Source organism: Miscanthus floridulus, chromosome 5 (assembly GCF_019320115.1).
Source record: "Miscanthus floridulus cultivar M001 chromosome 5, ASM1932011v1, whole genome shotgun sequence".
Lineage (NCBI taxonomy): Eukaryota > Viridiplantae > Streptophyta > Magnoliopsida > Poales > Poaceae > Miscanthus > Miscanthus floridulus.
The window spans coordinates 8,659,635-8,678,200 of record NC_089584.1 but is presented as its reverse complement, the minus strand read 5'-3'; the positions used below and the strand labels follow the sequence as shown (position 1 = coordinate 8,678,200).

At 48.8% G+C, this 18,566-nt stretch overlaps 1 protein-coding gene across 1 annotated transcript; it reads right to left on the bottom strand.

The window, feature by feature from the left end:
- Positions 1 to 3,424: 3,424 nt before the first annotated feature.
- Positions 3,425 to 5,513, bottom strand: LOC136449459 (zinc finger CCCH domain-containing protein 2-like). Its single transcript, XM_066449496.1, has one exon. The coding sequence runs from the start codon at positions 5,373 to 5,375 to the stop codon at positions 4,218 to 4,220; it is 1,158 nt and encodes a 385-aa protein (XP_066305593.1). The 5' UTR covers positions 5,376 to 5,513; the 3' UTR covers positions 3,425 to 4,217.
- Positions 5,514 to 18,566: the final 13,053 nt, after the last annotated feature.

Sequence of the window (18,566 nt, the reverse complement as noted above, 5' to 3'; positions counted from 1 at the left end):
TCCGTTGGTGGCGATCGGGCTCACCTGCAATTGGAGCACGTGGGGGTCAGAGCCAGTCAGGGGTGGGGTGTGGGGGGTGGACGACGGCGGCGTCGGATCCATGGCTGGGGAGCGGGGAGCGGGCCGAGGAGTTCGGAGGCGAGGGCCTCCCAGCGGGAGAGGTCGTAGAGGCGGGGGGGGGGGGAACGGTGGGGGGGGTGGACGACGACGGCGTCGGATCCGTGGCTGGGGAGCGGGGAGTGGGCTGAGGAGTTCGGAGGCGAGGGCCTCCCAGCGAGAGAGGTCAGGAAGGCGGGGGGGGGGGGGGTGGACGACGGCGACGTTGGATCCGTGGCTGGGGAGCGGGGAGCGGGCCGAGGAGTTCGGAGGCGAGGGCCTCCCAGCGGGAGAGGTCGCGGAGGCGGGGGGGCACGGTGGGGGGTGGACGACGGCGGCGTCGGATCCGTGGCTAGGGAGCGGGGAGCGGACCGAGGAGTTCGGAGGCGAGGGCCTCCCAGCGGGAGAGGTCGGGAAGGCGGGGGGTGGACGACGGCGGCGTCGGATCCGTGGCTGTGGAGCGGGGAGCGGGCCGAGGAGTTCGGAGGCGAGGGCCTCCCAGCGGGGAGAGGTCACGGAGGCGCTTGTCCGAGGGTACCTGCTTGCCGTCGGACGAGCGTCGGCGTCGGTGGGTTGAAGGGGGGGATGCGGCGCTCAAGGTCGACAAACTTGATGCTTTCAACGACGCCGGGGCACGAATGGAGAAGCGGAGGTCACGCCGGCAGCGACCCACGCGGTGGAAACCCTAGGCGTGGGGGCGCGGGGGACGGAGTGAGGGAGGGTCCGAGGGAGAAGAATAAGGCTGTTCGGAGTGAGTGAGTGAGTGAGGGACTGACGAGCGCGGCGGAGTGCTGAGTGAGTGACGACCTTCACGTGGTTGGCTTTACAGCCGTTCGGGTGGACTTGGGCCGCCGAACGGTTGGGCTGATCAGCCCAGCCAACAGCAGCCCAGCCAGCCGATTTTGCCCACCCGAACGGGCTCATAAGTAGGCAGCTATGGTACAATATTTTTCTCTTCAAATAAATCAGCCATACAAATCGGTACAAGCAGCTTATAGAGCAGCCGAAAGGAGAAAAAGAAGTTGTGACAGGGGCCTGAAGACGAAGACGAAAGAGAACTGTACTGGAGTGCGAGTAGTTTTGCTCAAGGCAGCACGTAATCTGAACACGTTTCAGAGACGAAAGAAAACTTGGGGGGTGTTTAGTTACCCCAAATTCCAAAATTTGGCACTATGCAAAAAGAAGATTTCCCGTCACATCAAACTTGCGGTACATGCATGGAGTACTAAATGTTGACGAAATCAAAGACTAATTGCACAGTATGGTTGTACTTTACGAGACGAACGTTTTGAGCCTAATTAGTCAACGTTTGGACAATGATTACCAAATACAAATGAAATACTACAGTAACTACTGTGGCTATAGTAACTTTGCAGGCGCCGATTTCGGGCCCAACTAAACGAGTACAAAGCACTTCCGTACATGTTTTTAAAGTTTAACGAAGCTTATACATTATTGTCAACATTTATAAAGTAGCTCTAAATAGGTTCTAATCATAAAATACATTAATGATTAATCTAATTATAGTTTGCATCATAAACATCAGGGTAGTAGTTATTTTGTAGCCAGCTAATATGTATATATATATATATATATATATATATATATATATATATATATATATATATATATATATATATATATATATATATATATATATATATATAGACACACACACTTGTGATTTAAAGATTTATTGGTTCATTAAAGAGCGACAATTGAGTAGCACTACTACGAGAACATTATTAAAAAGGAATTTATAAAAAAGAGAGAAAACAGGAGAAGGTAAAGCTAGAAAATGGTAAAACAAACGAGGTCATCCTGTCTCGTGGAACCAGACAGGCTGCTCCACACATGACACACTGCCGCCGCCGCGCAGATCGCGAGCCCCAGACCCACACCCCTGCTCCACTCCAGCCAGGCAACGCAGATCGATCGAATCCGCAGATGCATGATGCAGTGCAGCGAACCAAACAGAGCAATGCATATTGCCCTGCCCCAACCCCCAGCCCCCAGCCCCCACTACCTCACCAATAGAGATACGGGGGAGATGGCCACGCCACCAAAACAGTGGACGCGCTGTGCGGCCGGCGTGCGTACCGGAGAACGGGAGAAAAGTCGCCGCGATCCAGACGTCGCGTCGAACGGAGCAGCCGAGCAGGAGGCCCGGCCGTCCGGACCGGGAGCGTTGCGCCTCGTTATTGCCCATTATCGATAGCATCGCCGTGTATATCCGCTATTATAGAGTGTCTTTCTCTCCTAATAAAATAACATTAACTGACCTATAACATTAACTGACCTATAAGCTACAGAAACGGCTACGGAAACCTATTCGCTCGTTGGTTTCAACCAGCCCAAACCAGTCAACCAATAATATTTTTCTCTAACATAAAATCAGCACCAACCACCTAAACCAAACCAAAAAAAACCGACCAGCCACCATCCAGCGAACAGGCCGACGATGAGTGTTTTTCTCTCGCAACGAGTGAACGAGTGTTGCGTGAGAGAATAAGCTGAAACATAGCAGCCGAACACGCTATTATTGCTCCCCTCGGCCTTCTTGCCCGATGCTGCCGCGTTAGATCTGGACGACGACGCGACGTCCATCACCACCCCGGCTTCGTCCCCATCGCCGGGGTCCACCGATTCCCTGGCTCCGACGACGGCGACAACTGCGCCGCGCCCTCGTCGTACTCCTGTACACGCACTGCTGCTCTACTACAGGATCGCAATGTACGCGTGGACACTTCAGAGATTTGAACGACGCGTGCACTATGCTTCTGCTAATCTCCGAGAGCTCCGGTCACTAGCGACGAACCACTCGTTTCCACGGTGATCGGAGCTCTCGGAGGGCCCTCACTAGCGACGAACCACTCGTTTCCATGGCGATCGGAGCTCTCGGAGGGCCCGAGGGGGGAGAGACCATCTGTCTGTGCGCCCAAGGACCAGCAGCAGCAGCGTAGCGCGGCGCATGTGCACCGGCGACCCGGACAGCGACGGCGCCACTCCTCCTTTCTTCCTCCGCCGCAGGCGGAAAACGACCGGGCGGCGACTTGGCGACTCCCGTGCCGGGAGCGGCTCCCGCCGGACGCCGGTCGCTCTCGCGGAAGTTTCGACGGCCACATCGCCGACACTGTTCCAACCATCAGCACTAGCACTGCGTCACTCGGCGGTTCACAAGATTCACACTCGCGGTCTCGCTCTCATCCTCGCCCGCCCCCGATGTCGCCAATCCGAGGCCGCCCCAAGTAAACAACACAATGGCACACAGAAAAAGGCACAATGCTCCACAAAAGACGACAAAAAAACATTGATCATTAGGGCGATATAATAAACATCGATTTCATTAAACCATTTACTTGAACAAAAGATTACATGGGAAATTCACCTCCAATAGCGGGTGAATGAGATTTCAGCAGCTACTACTACGATATGTAAGTACAAAATATGCTGTAGGGAATGCTTGCTGGGTCTTAATAAACAGATTACATCAACAAAATGGGGTAGTAATCTACAAGCAGGTCGCAAATGGGGTAGTAATCTACAAGCAGGTTGCAATCGCCAACTAGCCGATGCCTAGTGCACAATCCATGAACTTGAAACAACATCAAACTAGCATGCATGCGGCGGAATCACAGAAATACCAAGCAGCGGCCGCCGTGCCGGCTGCAAATCCGGCCGTCTTCTTCGTCACCATCAGCCCACCCCCCATGCTTCGCCTCCTCCAACACCCTATGCACAGAAGACTTCGTCACCATCAGCCCACCCCCCATGCTTCGCCACCTCAACACCCTATGCACAGAAGACACAAACCACCGCCGCCGCCGCCTACATCTACACTTCTTTTTTTTCCTTTTTTTCTATTTTCCTTGGATATTTTCCGCTACCTCTAGAACCCCAAAACAAATCCACCCCTCCTTCCACCACCTAGCATCCTCCGTCTACCAACCAACCGGAGAAAATTCACAGCGCGATAGATATGTACAGGGGGATTAGCGATTAACTGGAACCAACAAAAGGAAAACAGGGGACCATTTTTTTTTTTTGGATGCCATCCTTTCTGTTACGGCTTACCACCACCTTTCTCCATGCCCATTGCCATTGAACGACCGGCCGCCGCCTCAGTTGATGAGGTCGGAGACCCACCCGACATCTGGGCCACCGATTCCGGCAGTGGCGTCGCCGGAAACACCGCCCTCCCTGCTGAGCCGCTCGAACACCTTAGCGCGGAGGGCCCGCCCGGACTCCACCCTCTCCACGGGCTCCTCGTCGCCGCCGAAGCTGATATCAAGCGGCTCCAGGTTGGCCATGTAGCCGGAGGCGGTGGCCAGGGTTGTCGGCGTGGCCCTCGGGGTGGAGGGCAGGCTGTAGAGCCCGCCCGCCGTGGGCGATCCGTACGCGACCGCGCACGCCGGGTAGCCGCCCCACCCGCCCGACGGGGACGAGTTCGCCTTGCTGAGGCGGAGCTGGCGGAGAGTGGCGAGCACGTCGTTGACGGGGGACCCGACGCCGGGCCAGGACCCGCGTCGGAACGCGGCGGCCCCGTCCGGCGACAATGGCGGGGACTCCGACGGCGGCGACTTGGGCGGCGACATGAGGGTGCTGGTCGGCGACGAGGACACGATGCTCTTGGTGGTGAGGTAGCTCTCGAACGCCTGGCGCCGCAGCGGGGAGCCGTCGTAGGACTCGGCGAGCGGCGAGCACGCGGCGCCCCGAGGGCTGGACTGCTGATGCTGCGTGGTCGGGAGCACGCGCAGCTGGTCCGGGGTGTGCGCGAAGAAGCAGACCCGGCGGCGGCAGGCGATGCCGTCCTTGCAGGGCTGGGTGCGGTAGCGCGCCGGGTGAAGCCAGCACTCGAAGACGCCGTGCGCGAAGTCGCAGTTGTCGCCTCGGTTGCACCCGCCCTTGCGGAAGTCCGGGCAGGCGGTGCCGGAGTAGTGGTACTTGCGCGGGTCGCGGCGCCGAGCCTTCTCCCCCGGGTGCGCGAAGGGGCACTCGGTCCAGTCGTGGCTGCGGGCGCGGGCGCACCGCCGGACCTTGAACTCGTACATGCGGAACTCGTCGCAGCCGTAGCCGTCCACGCCCGCGGCCATGGCGGCCGCGGCCGCCGCATCCTCGTCGTCCGCCTCGGCGCCGGCGGCGTCGTTGCACGGCAGGTACTGGCGCAGCGCCGCGAACAGGTACGGCGTCATCTCGTCGCCGCCGCCGACGTCGACGCCGCTCACGGGGACGTGGTGGGACCACGGCGGCACGCTCACGCCTTCGCCCATCATCATCATGGTGGCTAGGATAGGGCTCGGTTTCCTTCCTTCCCTCAACTCGTCTCTGGTCTACGGGAGATCTCGTGGACTGGGCTTATCTCTGTGTGTGGAGAGACCGGGGGCAGGCAGTGCGCGGGTTGGGGACGAAGGAGACGAGGCCGAAGGGCTGCGCGCTTATAAAGCAGCCCGCTAACCACGGTCGCGCCCTCGGGCCACGAGCCGACCGTGGTTAGCTTACCGGGGTTAAGGCAGAAGGCGGAGTCCCCAGCGGCCCACGATTTTAGGGTGGCCCACGGTCAGTGAGGGTTCGCTCTACTAGGTGGGGTGGGGAAAGGGTGCAGGATCGCGTGATGGGCGGACGCGTGGTGGACGTGGAGGGAAGTTGTCAGGCATGCGGAGAGCGAGGTGGAGGTCGGGGGCGCCCGCTTCGGGACACGTCGGGAGGTGGGGGGGGTGGGGGGGGGGGGGGGGGGGGGGGGGGGCTGCCCTACGATACTTGGCGCCCCGGCAAGACGCTGACCCTTACGCGGCTAGGGGTGCCGCGTCCGAACCGGGGGTTGGATTGGGTTCGGTCCGTCAGGCTGGGAGGGTTAAGATATTCCTGTAGTTTCTGGAAACCTGGGGTGGAAGCTGGCTGATGCGGGCTGGAGCCTGTGTTTTGGACACATGCAGATGGCAGGGGCCGGGGGCCAGGGAGGGAAGGCCTCCACGGCGCTGTTGGGTTCGGAGTACAGATGGCAATGGCCCGATGCCTGATTCTCCACGGGGAATTCCTCTACTAGAAGATGGGATGGAGCAAGTTCAGCCTTACGGCGATTAAAATGGTTGAAAGTTCATCCCCATCGGGGCTGGCGGGACAGGGACGGTTGCATGTCCACCGTCCCCGATCCCCGTATCCCCGCCCGGCTAGCAGCTACCCAAGGGGCGAATCAGCAAGGCAAGGCCTATCTAAAGACCCAACTACAAGTAGCCAATATATATATTGCGAGTCTGCAAGTAACCCTAAACATATTGGATTTTTTTTTAATTTTAATATTTTTTTAAAACTAATTTTAAATGGTCGAGTTTTCTTTAAAACTAACACTTTTGGCCGCGCATATTGTCCTGGCGCGGCCAAATGCCTGTGCCGCGCCATGCATGGTGGCGCGGCAGAGGACTGACGTGGCGGCGACCGGAGTCACTGACCGCTGATGGGACAGGGCCTGCCGCGCCATCGATCTTGGCGCGGCACTGCCGCGCCCTGATCCGTGGCACGGCAGAGCTGAATAAAACCAACCATCGCTGCCCAAGTCCGCCAGTGGCCGAGCAGCCGCCGTTGCCCAAGCAGCGTAGCAAGGCCGCCTGGCCGCCGCGTCCCACCGCACCAGCCCGCCGCCGAGCCCCCACGCCGGCGCGCCACCCCCTCCGGCCACGCACGGCGGCTGCCCGCCGAGGACTGCGTCGGCGTCTCCCGGCCCGGTCTAGCGCGTTGCAGCGAGGTACTCCCCTAATAGGTAGTAAAATTATTACAGTATAGTTAGTAGAGTTAATAAAGTTATTTAGTTTAGTTAGTATAGGTAATATAGTAAGTTAGTATTGGTAGTAAAGTTAGATAGTTTAGTTAGTACAGCTATTGAGTCTAGTTATACATTGGATTTAGTCTAATTAGTTGTTATAGTTAGCCTTGTATAGATGTTAATATTAGATTAGTTAGTACAGTTATAGTTAGAATATGTATTAATATTACTATGGACATGACGTACGACGATTTCGACAACATGATAGAAGTTTCTTTTAATACTTTTGCAGATGGATTGTTGTGTTAGAGTTTTATATGGAGAAAGTGTTAGGAGAGAAGATGGTATGTTTGAGGATATGGAAGAAGAATTGGAATGGATTGATGAACCTCCTAGCTTCAACGAACTTTGTGTCCGTTTGAATACAAAGTTTGACGATGATTTCACACTGAAGAGGAGGTTTGATATTGGAAAGACTAGGGCACACTATGTCCTCATGCCCTTGCGTGACCCTGCTCACTGATCCCGCTACACTAGGGTTCTTCAAGGTTCCAATGTGCCCATGGCTAAGGTGATGATGGAGAATGGGTACAGGATGCAGGGTGTTCAGGACGGCCCGTCCATTGACGGTGTTGGAGGCAATGAGCAAGAATTGGGGGTCGAAGGGGAAGCAACTCAGGGTAACATGGATTTGGATGGTCAGTTGACGCAAGCAGCAGTTTTATTCAACTGCAGTAGGTTGTATAAGCAATGACTTCGATGTGAATAATTTCGAATGGGAAGAGGAGCAGGAGGAGGAGGTCAGAATCGGTGATGTAGTTAGCAGTGATTCAGACGATTCTGATGATGACCAAGGAGGTACAGATGCTACGCCAACGCCGGCTAATGCCATGCAAGTACCGGTTCATACTATGCCATTACTAGTAACAATTAAGATTTTGCATGGTGTCCAGGCTCAGGGTAGACTAGTCACAAATTTGGCTACAGATGATACCCCTATGATTCATGGGCCAGAATTAGCGAAGCGCAGCAGTATTTCCACCACCACCTTACACAGCGACCGAGCTTGAGCAACTATGGTCCAAGAACGTATCTTTCATGGGCGTTCTGAACTATAGGGATGTCAGCATGACGGATATGGCAGTTTATGACACCGGTCTCCAGTTGTGTAAGAATTCATTGTATAAGCATGAGAAAGAAACCCTCAGGAAGGGGATGATATTTAACACAATGTCAGAGATGAAACTCTTCCTTCAAGACTATGTTGTGTACCACCATAGGCCATACACCGTCACTCATTCGGACTAGGAGTTGAGGTACCACGTGATATGTAAAAATGGTTGTATATGGAGGTTAAATGCACGAAAGAGACAGAGTGATGGCAGGTGGAGGATAACTAAAGTTGTCGAACTTCACACTTACCTAAACAATAGGGGGAAGGAAAATCATCAGTAACTCACTGCATGTTACCTTGCCCGTTGTATATTGGGGCTCGTTGATGATAATAACGACATCTCGATGTCTTCTTTACAACAGTCCAAATATGGATTCGTTAGATACGATGTGACGTACGAAAAGACTTGGCGTGCTAAGCAAATTGCTCTGGTGATTCGATGGGGTACTTGGGAGGAAGTGTACAACAGGGTGCCCCGCATCTTATGTGCAATGCATTACTATAACCTTGGCTTGAAATGGTTTGTGAACACCGGAGGGATGTTTTTTCAGGACCCAATGAGGCGTGTCCTCTATCGTGTGTTCTGGTCGTTCGCGCAAACGGAACATGCATTCTAGTTTTGTCGGCCAGTCGTACTTATTGATGGCACTTTCCTGACAGGAAAGTTGAAAGGACCTAGGATGCCGCCTAGAGGGGGTGAATAGGCGTTTCTGAAAATTAACACCTTTAAATGCGGAAACAATTAGAAAGGGGAGTTTCCAAAATGGAAACTCCAAATTAAGAGTACTACCACCCCTCAAAAATTAGCTACAAAGTAAACAAGATATAAAGAATATATCTAGAAGCTACAACCCTACAACACCATGTTAGAACAGAGAATAAATATTTTCAGTGCAGGCAGAAAATACCAGACGTGTCCGGTATGAATACCGGACGTGTCCAGTATACACAATTTCAGCAGATCGGCCCCGAACTTGCTCCTTTCGATTTCTATCTTCAAACCAAACTGCAGGCACCTAATGGAGATGACAATATACACAGAGAACCTGTAGAACAGCTAGAGCAACACAAATATCAAATGAAATGCGAATTTAGACACGATATTTGTTTTACCGAAGTTCGGACTCGTTCGAGTCCTACTCTCCGTTGAGGGGGTTGCGGGCGACCCAGCGAAGGTTAGCCCTAGAGGGTACCACGAAGGTCACTCTAGCCGGAGTCTTTTCCAACTCCTTTTCCTCCTTCCACTAATTTGATTCCGAGGCGGCGGAATCGACCGTTACAAACATTCCGAAGCAACCACAATCTCTCGGTTGCTCTCCGATGACGCCTAGCCGTCTAGGACCGAAGAGTCCAAGAGTAACAAATGCGAATCACGAGATTGACAATATGCACAAGTGCTCAAGTGGTGGCTTGCTCTCTTTTTCAAATTCTTTCTCAACCCACAAATTGATTTTGCAATTTGGATCACACACTCACTAAGAGAGGGTTTAGGAGAGTTGGCAAGGCTCAAAAACGTGTGTCTCTCACGGCAGAATCAGCAGCCTCCAAAGGTGGAGGCTTAGGGGTATTTATAGCCCCCTTGGAAAACTAGCTATTTTATAGCCATTGCAATACCAGACACGTCCGGTATGCATACCGGACACATCCGGTATGACTCACACTGCGCCAACGGTAACTAAGTTACAGTGATGTTGTGAGGCATCGGAACTCCCGAAGAATGCCGGGACTTTCGACCGTCGCAACTCCCGACTCAAGTCGAAACCCCCGACCCTCAGCAATTTTGAAAAACATGTAACTGAGTTAAAGTTAGTGAGGTGTCGGAACTCCTGACGTATGTCGGAACTCTCGACGCTCAAGGCTTTTGAAAACTAGCCGTTGGCTTCTGGTCATCCATACCGGACACGTCTGGTATGACCAGGACAGTGAAACCTCCAAGTCTGTCGAAGTGCGAGATGTCGGAACTCCCGACCCATGCCGGGACTCCCGACCGTCGGAACTCCCGACCTACGTCGGAACTCCCGACGAACCAATCCGAGAGCAACAATTTTACAGCTGCTGGACAAATACCGGACACGTCCGATATGAATACCGGACACGTCCGGTATTGCCAGACCAGCAACAAATCAGTTAGCACTTTTGTCACTCAAATAATCAAACCTCACATGGGTTGGCTTGAGCACTTATAAACATTATCTATCAACATGATGCATCCCTCTTAGTAGTACGGCATACCTATTAAACTCAAGATAAACGGAAATATGAATTTGTACCACTTGAGTTGTTCTTTTCAAATTGATGCCGTCCCTTCCAATCTTCATCAAGTAAGGGTGCTAACATGTTGATGTTGATCTTTTTACTTGAGCATAGCCATCTTGAGCATGTGACTTGATTCCATTCATCAAGTTTGAATAATCCCAAATGTATCAAGTCACTTCCATCAAATACTTTATTATAGATTTGATCCTTCACATCAATATGACCATCTTAGCTTGATTAGTACCTCAACTAAATGCAAGTACTTTCTTCTTCACCCTAGCTAGGTTCTTTGGCCGCCAAGCCATCGCTTGCCCTTCACCCTTGCTTAGTACCTCGAAGACTTTCCTTGCTATCTTCACCATCTCAAGCCATCAAGTCACATCTTGTTGTTGAATCATCCATTCATATGTATTGTTATCTTTTTCATTTTAATTTAGCAAGCTTCAAATATGAGACCATTCCATATGCAATCCCTCATGTCTCATTAACTAATAATCATGAGCTTGCTTTCACATAGTACAAGGAAATCCCGTAAGAAATAAGCCTTCACATGAATTCCATTTGCATTGTTGTCTTGTGCTTGAACTAGATTGTTTATACAACAACACATCATTTTGGCTTTTATTAAGCACCTATGAGATAACCTATTACCTGTTCACACTTAGCAAACGGGTTAGTCCTTTAATCACGTTGTCATTCAATCACCCAAAACCCACTAAAGGGCTAGATGCACTTTCAATCTCCTCCTTTTTGGTGATTGATGACAACTTGATTAAAGCTTACAAAATGATATAAACATTTAAACTTTTGGGTTTAATGATTTATGAGAGGCTCCCCCTTAATATGTGTTTATGATTAGAATTCACAAAATGACCTCAAATATCAATTGCACATACTAAAACAAATAGGAGACTCCCCCTTAAATCATTGCATCCGTGGGGTGCATGTGTGTGTGACAAAGTGAAACCGTGATGCATATGACAAGGTATATCACACAAGAATAAATATGAAAGTATCACATCAAATATTTTCATTCTAGCATGCATAGTCCTTATGAAAATAAATATAACATTTGTAATTCACACATAGCACTCATTACAAATCTTCTTAAGTCCAGAAACCACTGATATATAGATAAAGATCATGTCTCAAGAGATACATAGATAAAGCATAAGTCTCATCTCTCACAAGATATAATCAATGAAGCTCAAAAACAAACTACAGCCTATAGTTATATCTTCAGGTACAAAGATAAGCAAACGAAACTATCCTGAAGCTTTAATCAGTCTCTCTCCCCCTTTGTCATCTATCACCACAAAGGTCCAACAATGACATACTAAGGACAAAGGGGCTACAAGCTGTCACGGAAAGCTGAGATCACTCATCATCATCATCATCTCGACCAGCATCCTCATCATCTGAGCGTGCAACACTGGCTGGACGAGAACCACCCGCACCAGACGGGTCATAGCCACCAGACCCGTAGAAGCCACCACCACCTGTCAGGTCACTCCACCAATCTGTAGCATAGTCATTGGCAGTGCTGGGACGTGGCTGAGAGTGAGTAGGCACATGAGCCTGAAGTGGTAGAGTGTCAGGGTGCTCAGGTGCCTGCTGCTGCTGCTGTCGCTGTATGAACTCAACATACTCTCTATCATATCTATCCTGCTGCTCCTCCTCAGTCTTAGGCTCACTGGCTGCCTCATCTGATAGAGGAGACCTAGGAGGATCAAGCTCAAGATTAGAAGCAATTTGCTTCAAAGTCCGAGTGTCCTTCCTCCTAGCCTCCCTCTCCTTCTGCTGCCTAGTCTGGATGTCATGGCACATCCCAAATATGGAGCTAAAAAGCCTATGGATAGGCGAGGGAGGACTACCACGGCATGAAGTTGAACATGAAGGAGCACGTGGTGAAGGTGAAGCTCCTGCTGGTGCACCAATCTCAGGTGTATCTGCCTCTGGTGCTGCGGCTGCTCCTCCTGGTCCTGCTGGAGGTAACCCTGTCTCAGGCAGATCTACAATAATCTTCAGGGCCTTGTGACTCTTATCATACTCGAATATGCGCCCAGTCACCTGCTCAATCATATGCATGATATAAGGAGCAAAACCACAGCCCTTGAGGGGCCTCCCTCCCACACTCCTGATCTCAGACCAAATAAAGTCAAACACGCTGAAAGGCCGAGCATCAGGTGCCATCCTATGGAGTAGGTTCCTGGAATAATCTGCAATGTTGCCCTTGTCTCCACCCTTGCAGTCAATAGTCTTCCTGAACATCCTGTCTAGGTATCTGTAGGTAGGGTGAAGACCTAGAACCTTCCCCACAGCTCCTCTCTCACCACCTGGAGGATACATGTAGGCGAGCTGCTTAGGGGGCAACACCTGCTCGGTGTGGATCCTGTCCCTCTAGAGATCATCCTCTGAGAAGCCAAGATGGGTGGCAAAAATATCATAGTCAACACTCTACCACTGGCCCTCAAGCATCTAGTGGATCCGCCGCTCATCCTCCTCAACAAATAGAGTAGCATAGAACTGAGCTACTACCTCTGTATTCTAGTCATGTTGGAACTCTATGATCTCATAAACCCCAGTGCGCTGGCAAATGGCAATGGCATGATCAACTGAGGCCTTATGCAACTCTCTGACGTACTGCTAGTCAATCCACTGAGACCTGGCAATCACAGGGTTCCTGGTGAGAATCACACTGGAGTAGAAGTCCAGGTGAAAAGCTGTCTGGAAGCGGTGATCGTACTGAACCTTAGGTAAGCCTCTCGGATCAACCCTTCGCTCATCTCTAGCTCTCCTGGTCATACCCTTTCCTCTGTAGTCAACTCTGTGAACATAGGAGGGCACATTAGGCAGACGTGTCTCAAGAAGACCATAATGCATCCCCTGACCAGGCTGGTGCTGAACTGGAGGAACTGACTCCTCCTCCTCAATCTCCTACTCCTCATCTGAGCTGTCACCATCTGATCCTCTATCAGTGCTCTTCCTCTTTCTTTCATCTCTAGACTCCACTCTGAACTCATCAGTGTCTGTGTCAGAAGAAGAGCTCCCAGACCCCTCTGCATACTAAGTTGCTGCACTAGAGGCAGCCCTGGTAGGCCTCCTACTGCTCGGCTGGAATCAGGATGCATATCCTGTCTCGCCTTCTTGTACTTCTCAAGTGCTGGATCATGCCTGTGCTTGGACCTCGGCTCCTGTCGTCCACTCATGGCTGCTGTCCTGTATCCAAAGATTGCCAAAGAATTTTAGATACATGCCCATAGCTTATTCTTGAATTGTAATTAGACATAGATTCTTTTATCCAAGGTTTTACAATCACCTCGACACACCATTGTCACAAGGTTTGCAAAACATAGATACAGAAGAGACTGTGCCTAATAAACAATTCTAGGATAGCATTGAATCAAAGGAAGCAGAGAGCCTGCTCTGCTGGGTCATACCGGACACGTCCAATAGCATACCGGACACGTCTGGTATGGGCGACCAGCAACCCTAACCAGGGTTCCTTGATTCAAACCAACACGGATTAATACCAAACTTTGGGCATTGCTTCTCCATCACCAATGCAGCATATTGACTGAAGGAATTTTCAAATCATGTATTGACCAAGTAGATCGGATGAGGTCCGTGATTAGGGTACCTTGAGAGGAGAGAAGAGAATGCGATGTGAAATCCAAATCCACGGGCCTTCAATCCTTGATCCAAGCCTTCTCCAATGCAATCTCCCTCTCTCTCTTTTTCTTGGTGAAATCCTTGGTCGCCCTAGGTGGGAAGAAGGGCGTCGACTGGTTGATTTGGAGGAGGCAAGTCTGTTTGGGCCAAAGGGGTATGCTCTATTTTTATAGTCCCGCTCATACCGGACACGTCCGGTAGCATACCGGACACGTCCGGTATACACAGGCTGGCCCAAATAATTCCAAAATGTGTTCTCACTCTTCCAATCCCTTTCTCTATTGTTGCTTAGTCCAAAAAGGTGTATTATCTTGATCCAAACCGAGTACTATCACTTTTCTTATCGAATGCCATCAATTTATTTTCTCTTTTTCAAATATATGGCATATACAAGATTTCGCTTACTTGAGAGAGAGAGAGAGAGACATAGTAGATTATGGACTTAAGAAAGCCATGTCATGTGTGATTAGACAATCAAACAATCAAGGAGAGCTATAATCATCACATGGCAAGGCTAGGTCACAAAGACCAAGATTCAAATAGTTTTTCAAATTCACACTTCCTACACATGCTAGTTAGGGGTTTTGAAAAACATCTCTCCTATGTCACACAAATGCACATTCTAACATATAAAGGGCCTTAGATGCACTTACAATATATGTATGTAAACACATACCTTTGCCTTGAGCCCACAAGAATACCACTAAGAAGATACATGGCATGATAATCTTTATGTTGACCTTGATTGCCAAGTAATCATGCTTGATACAAATTCAATTTTTTCATCCAAAGGACTACAAAGAGTGCTAGATAAATTTGTTAGTCCACAATGGTGCAAAATAGAAATTTAGCTCCCCCTAAATAAGTGCTCCAAGTAATTTGAATGACTTTCAACAAGCACATTGTTCTATTGAGAATTTGGGAGTCAATTTTCTATTTTGAACCACAACCAAATAATTTGCCATATTTAAATTTGAGTTGAAGAGATGCTCACAATCCACTTAGATTTGGTAAACCACAAACTTCTGAGTAAATTGAGTATATATGAAAATATATGAATCCAAAAACTCAGTTGCTTATTCAATTAGTGTTCTGGTTCCTACAATACCGGACATGTCCGGTAGTATACCGGACACGTCCGGAATACACAGAACAGAAACACTGACTTTCTGTCTCTGGCCATACCGGACACGTCCGATAGTAATACCGGACACGTCCGATAGGTGCAAGACAGAACCAATTAATTTGCAGCTTGTGATTCTTCGTTTTAACTGTAATATATATTTATTGTATACTTGCATCTCAACAAGTAAATTACTCTACTAGAGAGCTAATAAAAGCATCATATGGCAAATATGATAAACATCAAGTAAAACTTATTAACCACTTTCAATATTTCACAAATATGTCTATTTGTGACCTTTTGTACACAAACCGAACAAAGTGGCTATGATATAAAGTTTAGGTACTTGTTACCAATGATGAGGATGAAATAGATGATATATTTATTGAATTATCTTCGGGTCAACCATATAAGGGATTATGATAAGAATTGGTTGATAGATTGAGTGAATATTATCAAATTGCTTGCTCAACCACCCCGAGGATTTCATCTCATCACCAAGTACCTACATCATTAACCTAAGCACACTTTGGTACCCAACTCTTGTTGGGTCCTTTTAAGTTAGTCAACAAATGCTTAGGCACCCCAATGGCTTTAGCATTAGTTTGTGGTGAACACATCACCTTACTAGTGCTAACTCCATTTGTGGACTTCCTAAGCATATCATTATAAACAAATATGTTTGGCTTAGGGAGTTTTACCATTTGGGCATTCATAGCTTAGATGCTCCTTTCTTCTATAAGCATAGTATATGCGGCCTTTGTGTGCTCTATGCTTGCTTTGCTTGTATGGACATCTATCAACCTTGTGGCCCATCTCATTGCACCCATAGCATCTTCTAGTTGCAACTTGGGCTTCCTTTCTTGCTTCTTTGTACATTGAGCATTTCTTGGTAGGATGTCCCCAATTTCTTGCTCATGAGACAAGCACTTTGTCCATGACTCTTCATTTGCTTGGCCTCCTTGGTAGAAGCCTTTTGATTGGCGGCTTCAACCTTGTCAGCCCAACTCTTGTGTGGACACATAGCCCACTCATGTCCATACAATCCACAACCATAGCATATCCTTTTTGCATGTTTCTTGCTCTTGGTTGTGTTGGCCTTCCTTGAGATGTGATTCTTTTGTTTGGCTTTGGAGGAAGCAAGGTTTAAACCCTTTTCAAGCTTCTTCACCATGTTATCATAGTTATATTGAGAAGGTTGTGCTTTCTCCTTACCCTTCAACCAAATCACATCTTTCTTTAATCTTTGCACTTCTTCTTTGAGCTCTATGTTTTCTATAAGATTTAGCTCAATCGAAGATTGGCTTGCTTGGGGAGCACACTCATTAGCACAAGAAACATTTAATTGAGATGGTGTACTAGTGAGTAAATGTGTGAGAGGTTGAGAGGATTTTACCGATGTGATCACAACCTCATGTGCTACCTCAAGCATAATGTTTGATTCTACTAATTCTTCATGAGAGCACTTTAGATGAACATAATTAGCTTGTAGCACATTGTACTTGCTTGATAGTTCATCTAGCCTTGCCTTGAGCTCAAAGTTTTCCTTCTCTAGTTGTGAAACACTAGAAGAGGAGTTAGTAACTAAAGCATGCTCAATTGATAATTTTTCATACCTCTCATTTATGGCCTTTAGCTCTTGCAATTTGGAGATGAGAAACTTTTCTTGATTTTGAAGCGATTGCTCTTGCTTCTCAATCTCTTCTTCAAGCTCATCATTCTTTTCGACTATCTTTATGATGATGAACTTGTCTTTGTGGTTGAGATGATCAAGGTTGTAGTTGTCTTCAACTTCAACATCACTCTCCACTTGATCATCTACTCGTGCTATCTCCTTGGCTTGATCTCTCTTGCTAGCCTTCTTCTTGCTTTTCTTGGCCATGAGACACAAGTGATGAGTATCATGAGATACTGAGGTTGACTCATCACTTGGTCACCATCAGACTTGAGCATCGCTGCAAAGAGCTGCTTGCTGGTCTGCTGCCTCGGCTATACCGGACACGTCTGGTAGGCATACCAGACACGTCCGGTATGTGCAGGCAGACAGCTCGTCATGTGCTGCTTGCACTTCTTGCTCTGGCTCGGTGCTCTTGAGGTCTTGTGAGGCTTCTTTGCTGCATGAAGACACAATGGACATACTTTCCATTGACTCAATCTCAAGTGCATCATCACATTTGGATTTTCCATACAAATCAAAAAGTCTAGTCCAAATGAGATGAGCACTCTCCGGAGGTGGTTGTCCATTGAAGATTGCCTCATCTTGAACCTCTACACTCAATGTACTCAAAATAATATTAATAGCTTGAGCATTGAGTTGCACGCATATCTCTTCCTCTTTTGACAAATTTTTATAGTTGCTCCAATCAATTATAGGAAGAGGTATGCTTGCAAATACAATATGCTCAACAATAGGACTAATATGTCTAAAAGCATTGAGTACATGAATTGACCAAGGTAGAAAGTTTGACCCATCATTTTGGAGAAGCACCGGCTCCAACTCGATAGGCGTCGACATCCTTTTCTCACGGCGGTGAAGCTTTAGGTGAGAACCTCGCTCTGATACCAATTGAAAGGACCTAGGATGCCGTCTAGAGGGAGGTGAATAGGCGTTTCTGAAAATTAACACCTTTAAATGCGAAAACAATTAGAAAGGGGAGTTTCCAAAATGGAAACTCCAAATTAAGAGTACTACCACCCCTCACAAGTTAGCCACAAAGTAAACAAGGTATAAAGAATACATCTAGAAGCTACAACCCTGCAACACCAAGTTAGAACAAAGAATAAATATTTTCAGTGCAGGCAGGAAATACCGGACGTGTCCGGTATGAATACCAGACGTGTCCGGTATACACGATTTTAGCAGATCGGCCCCGAACTTGCTCCTTTCGATTTCTATCTTCAAACCAAACTGCAGGCACCTAATGGAGATGACAATATACACAGAGAACCTGCAGAACAGCTAGAGCAACACAAATATCAAATGAAATGCGAATTTAGACACGATATTTGTTTTACCGAAGTTCGGACTCGTTCGAGTCCTACTCTCCGTTGAGGGGGCTGCGGGCGACCCAGCGAAGGTCAGCCCTAGAGGGTACCATGAAAGTCACTCTAGCAGGAGTCTTTTCCAACTCCTTTTCCTCCTTCCACTAATTTGATTCCGAGGCGGCGGAATTGACCGTTACAAACTTTCCGAAGCAACCACAATCTCTCAGTTGCTCTCCGGCGACGCCTAGCCGTATAGGACCGAAGAGTCCAAGAGTAACAAATGCGAATCACGAGATTGACAATATGCACAAGTGCTCAAGTGATGGCTTGCTCTCTTTTTCAAATTCTTTCTCAACCCACAAATTGATTTTGCAATTTGGATCACACACTCACTAAGAGAGGGTTTAGGAGAGTTGGCAAGGCTCAAAAACGTGTGTCTCTCACGGCAGAATCAGCAGCCTCCAAAGGTGGAGGCTTGGGGGTATTTATAGCCCCCTTAGAAA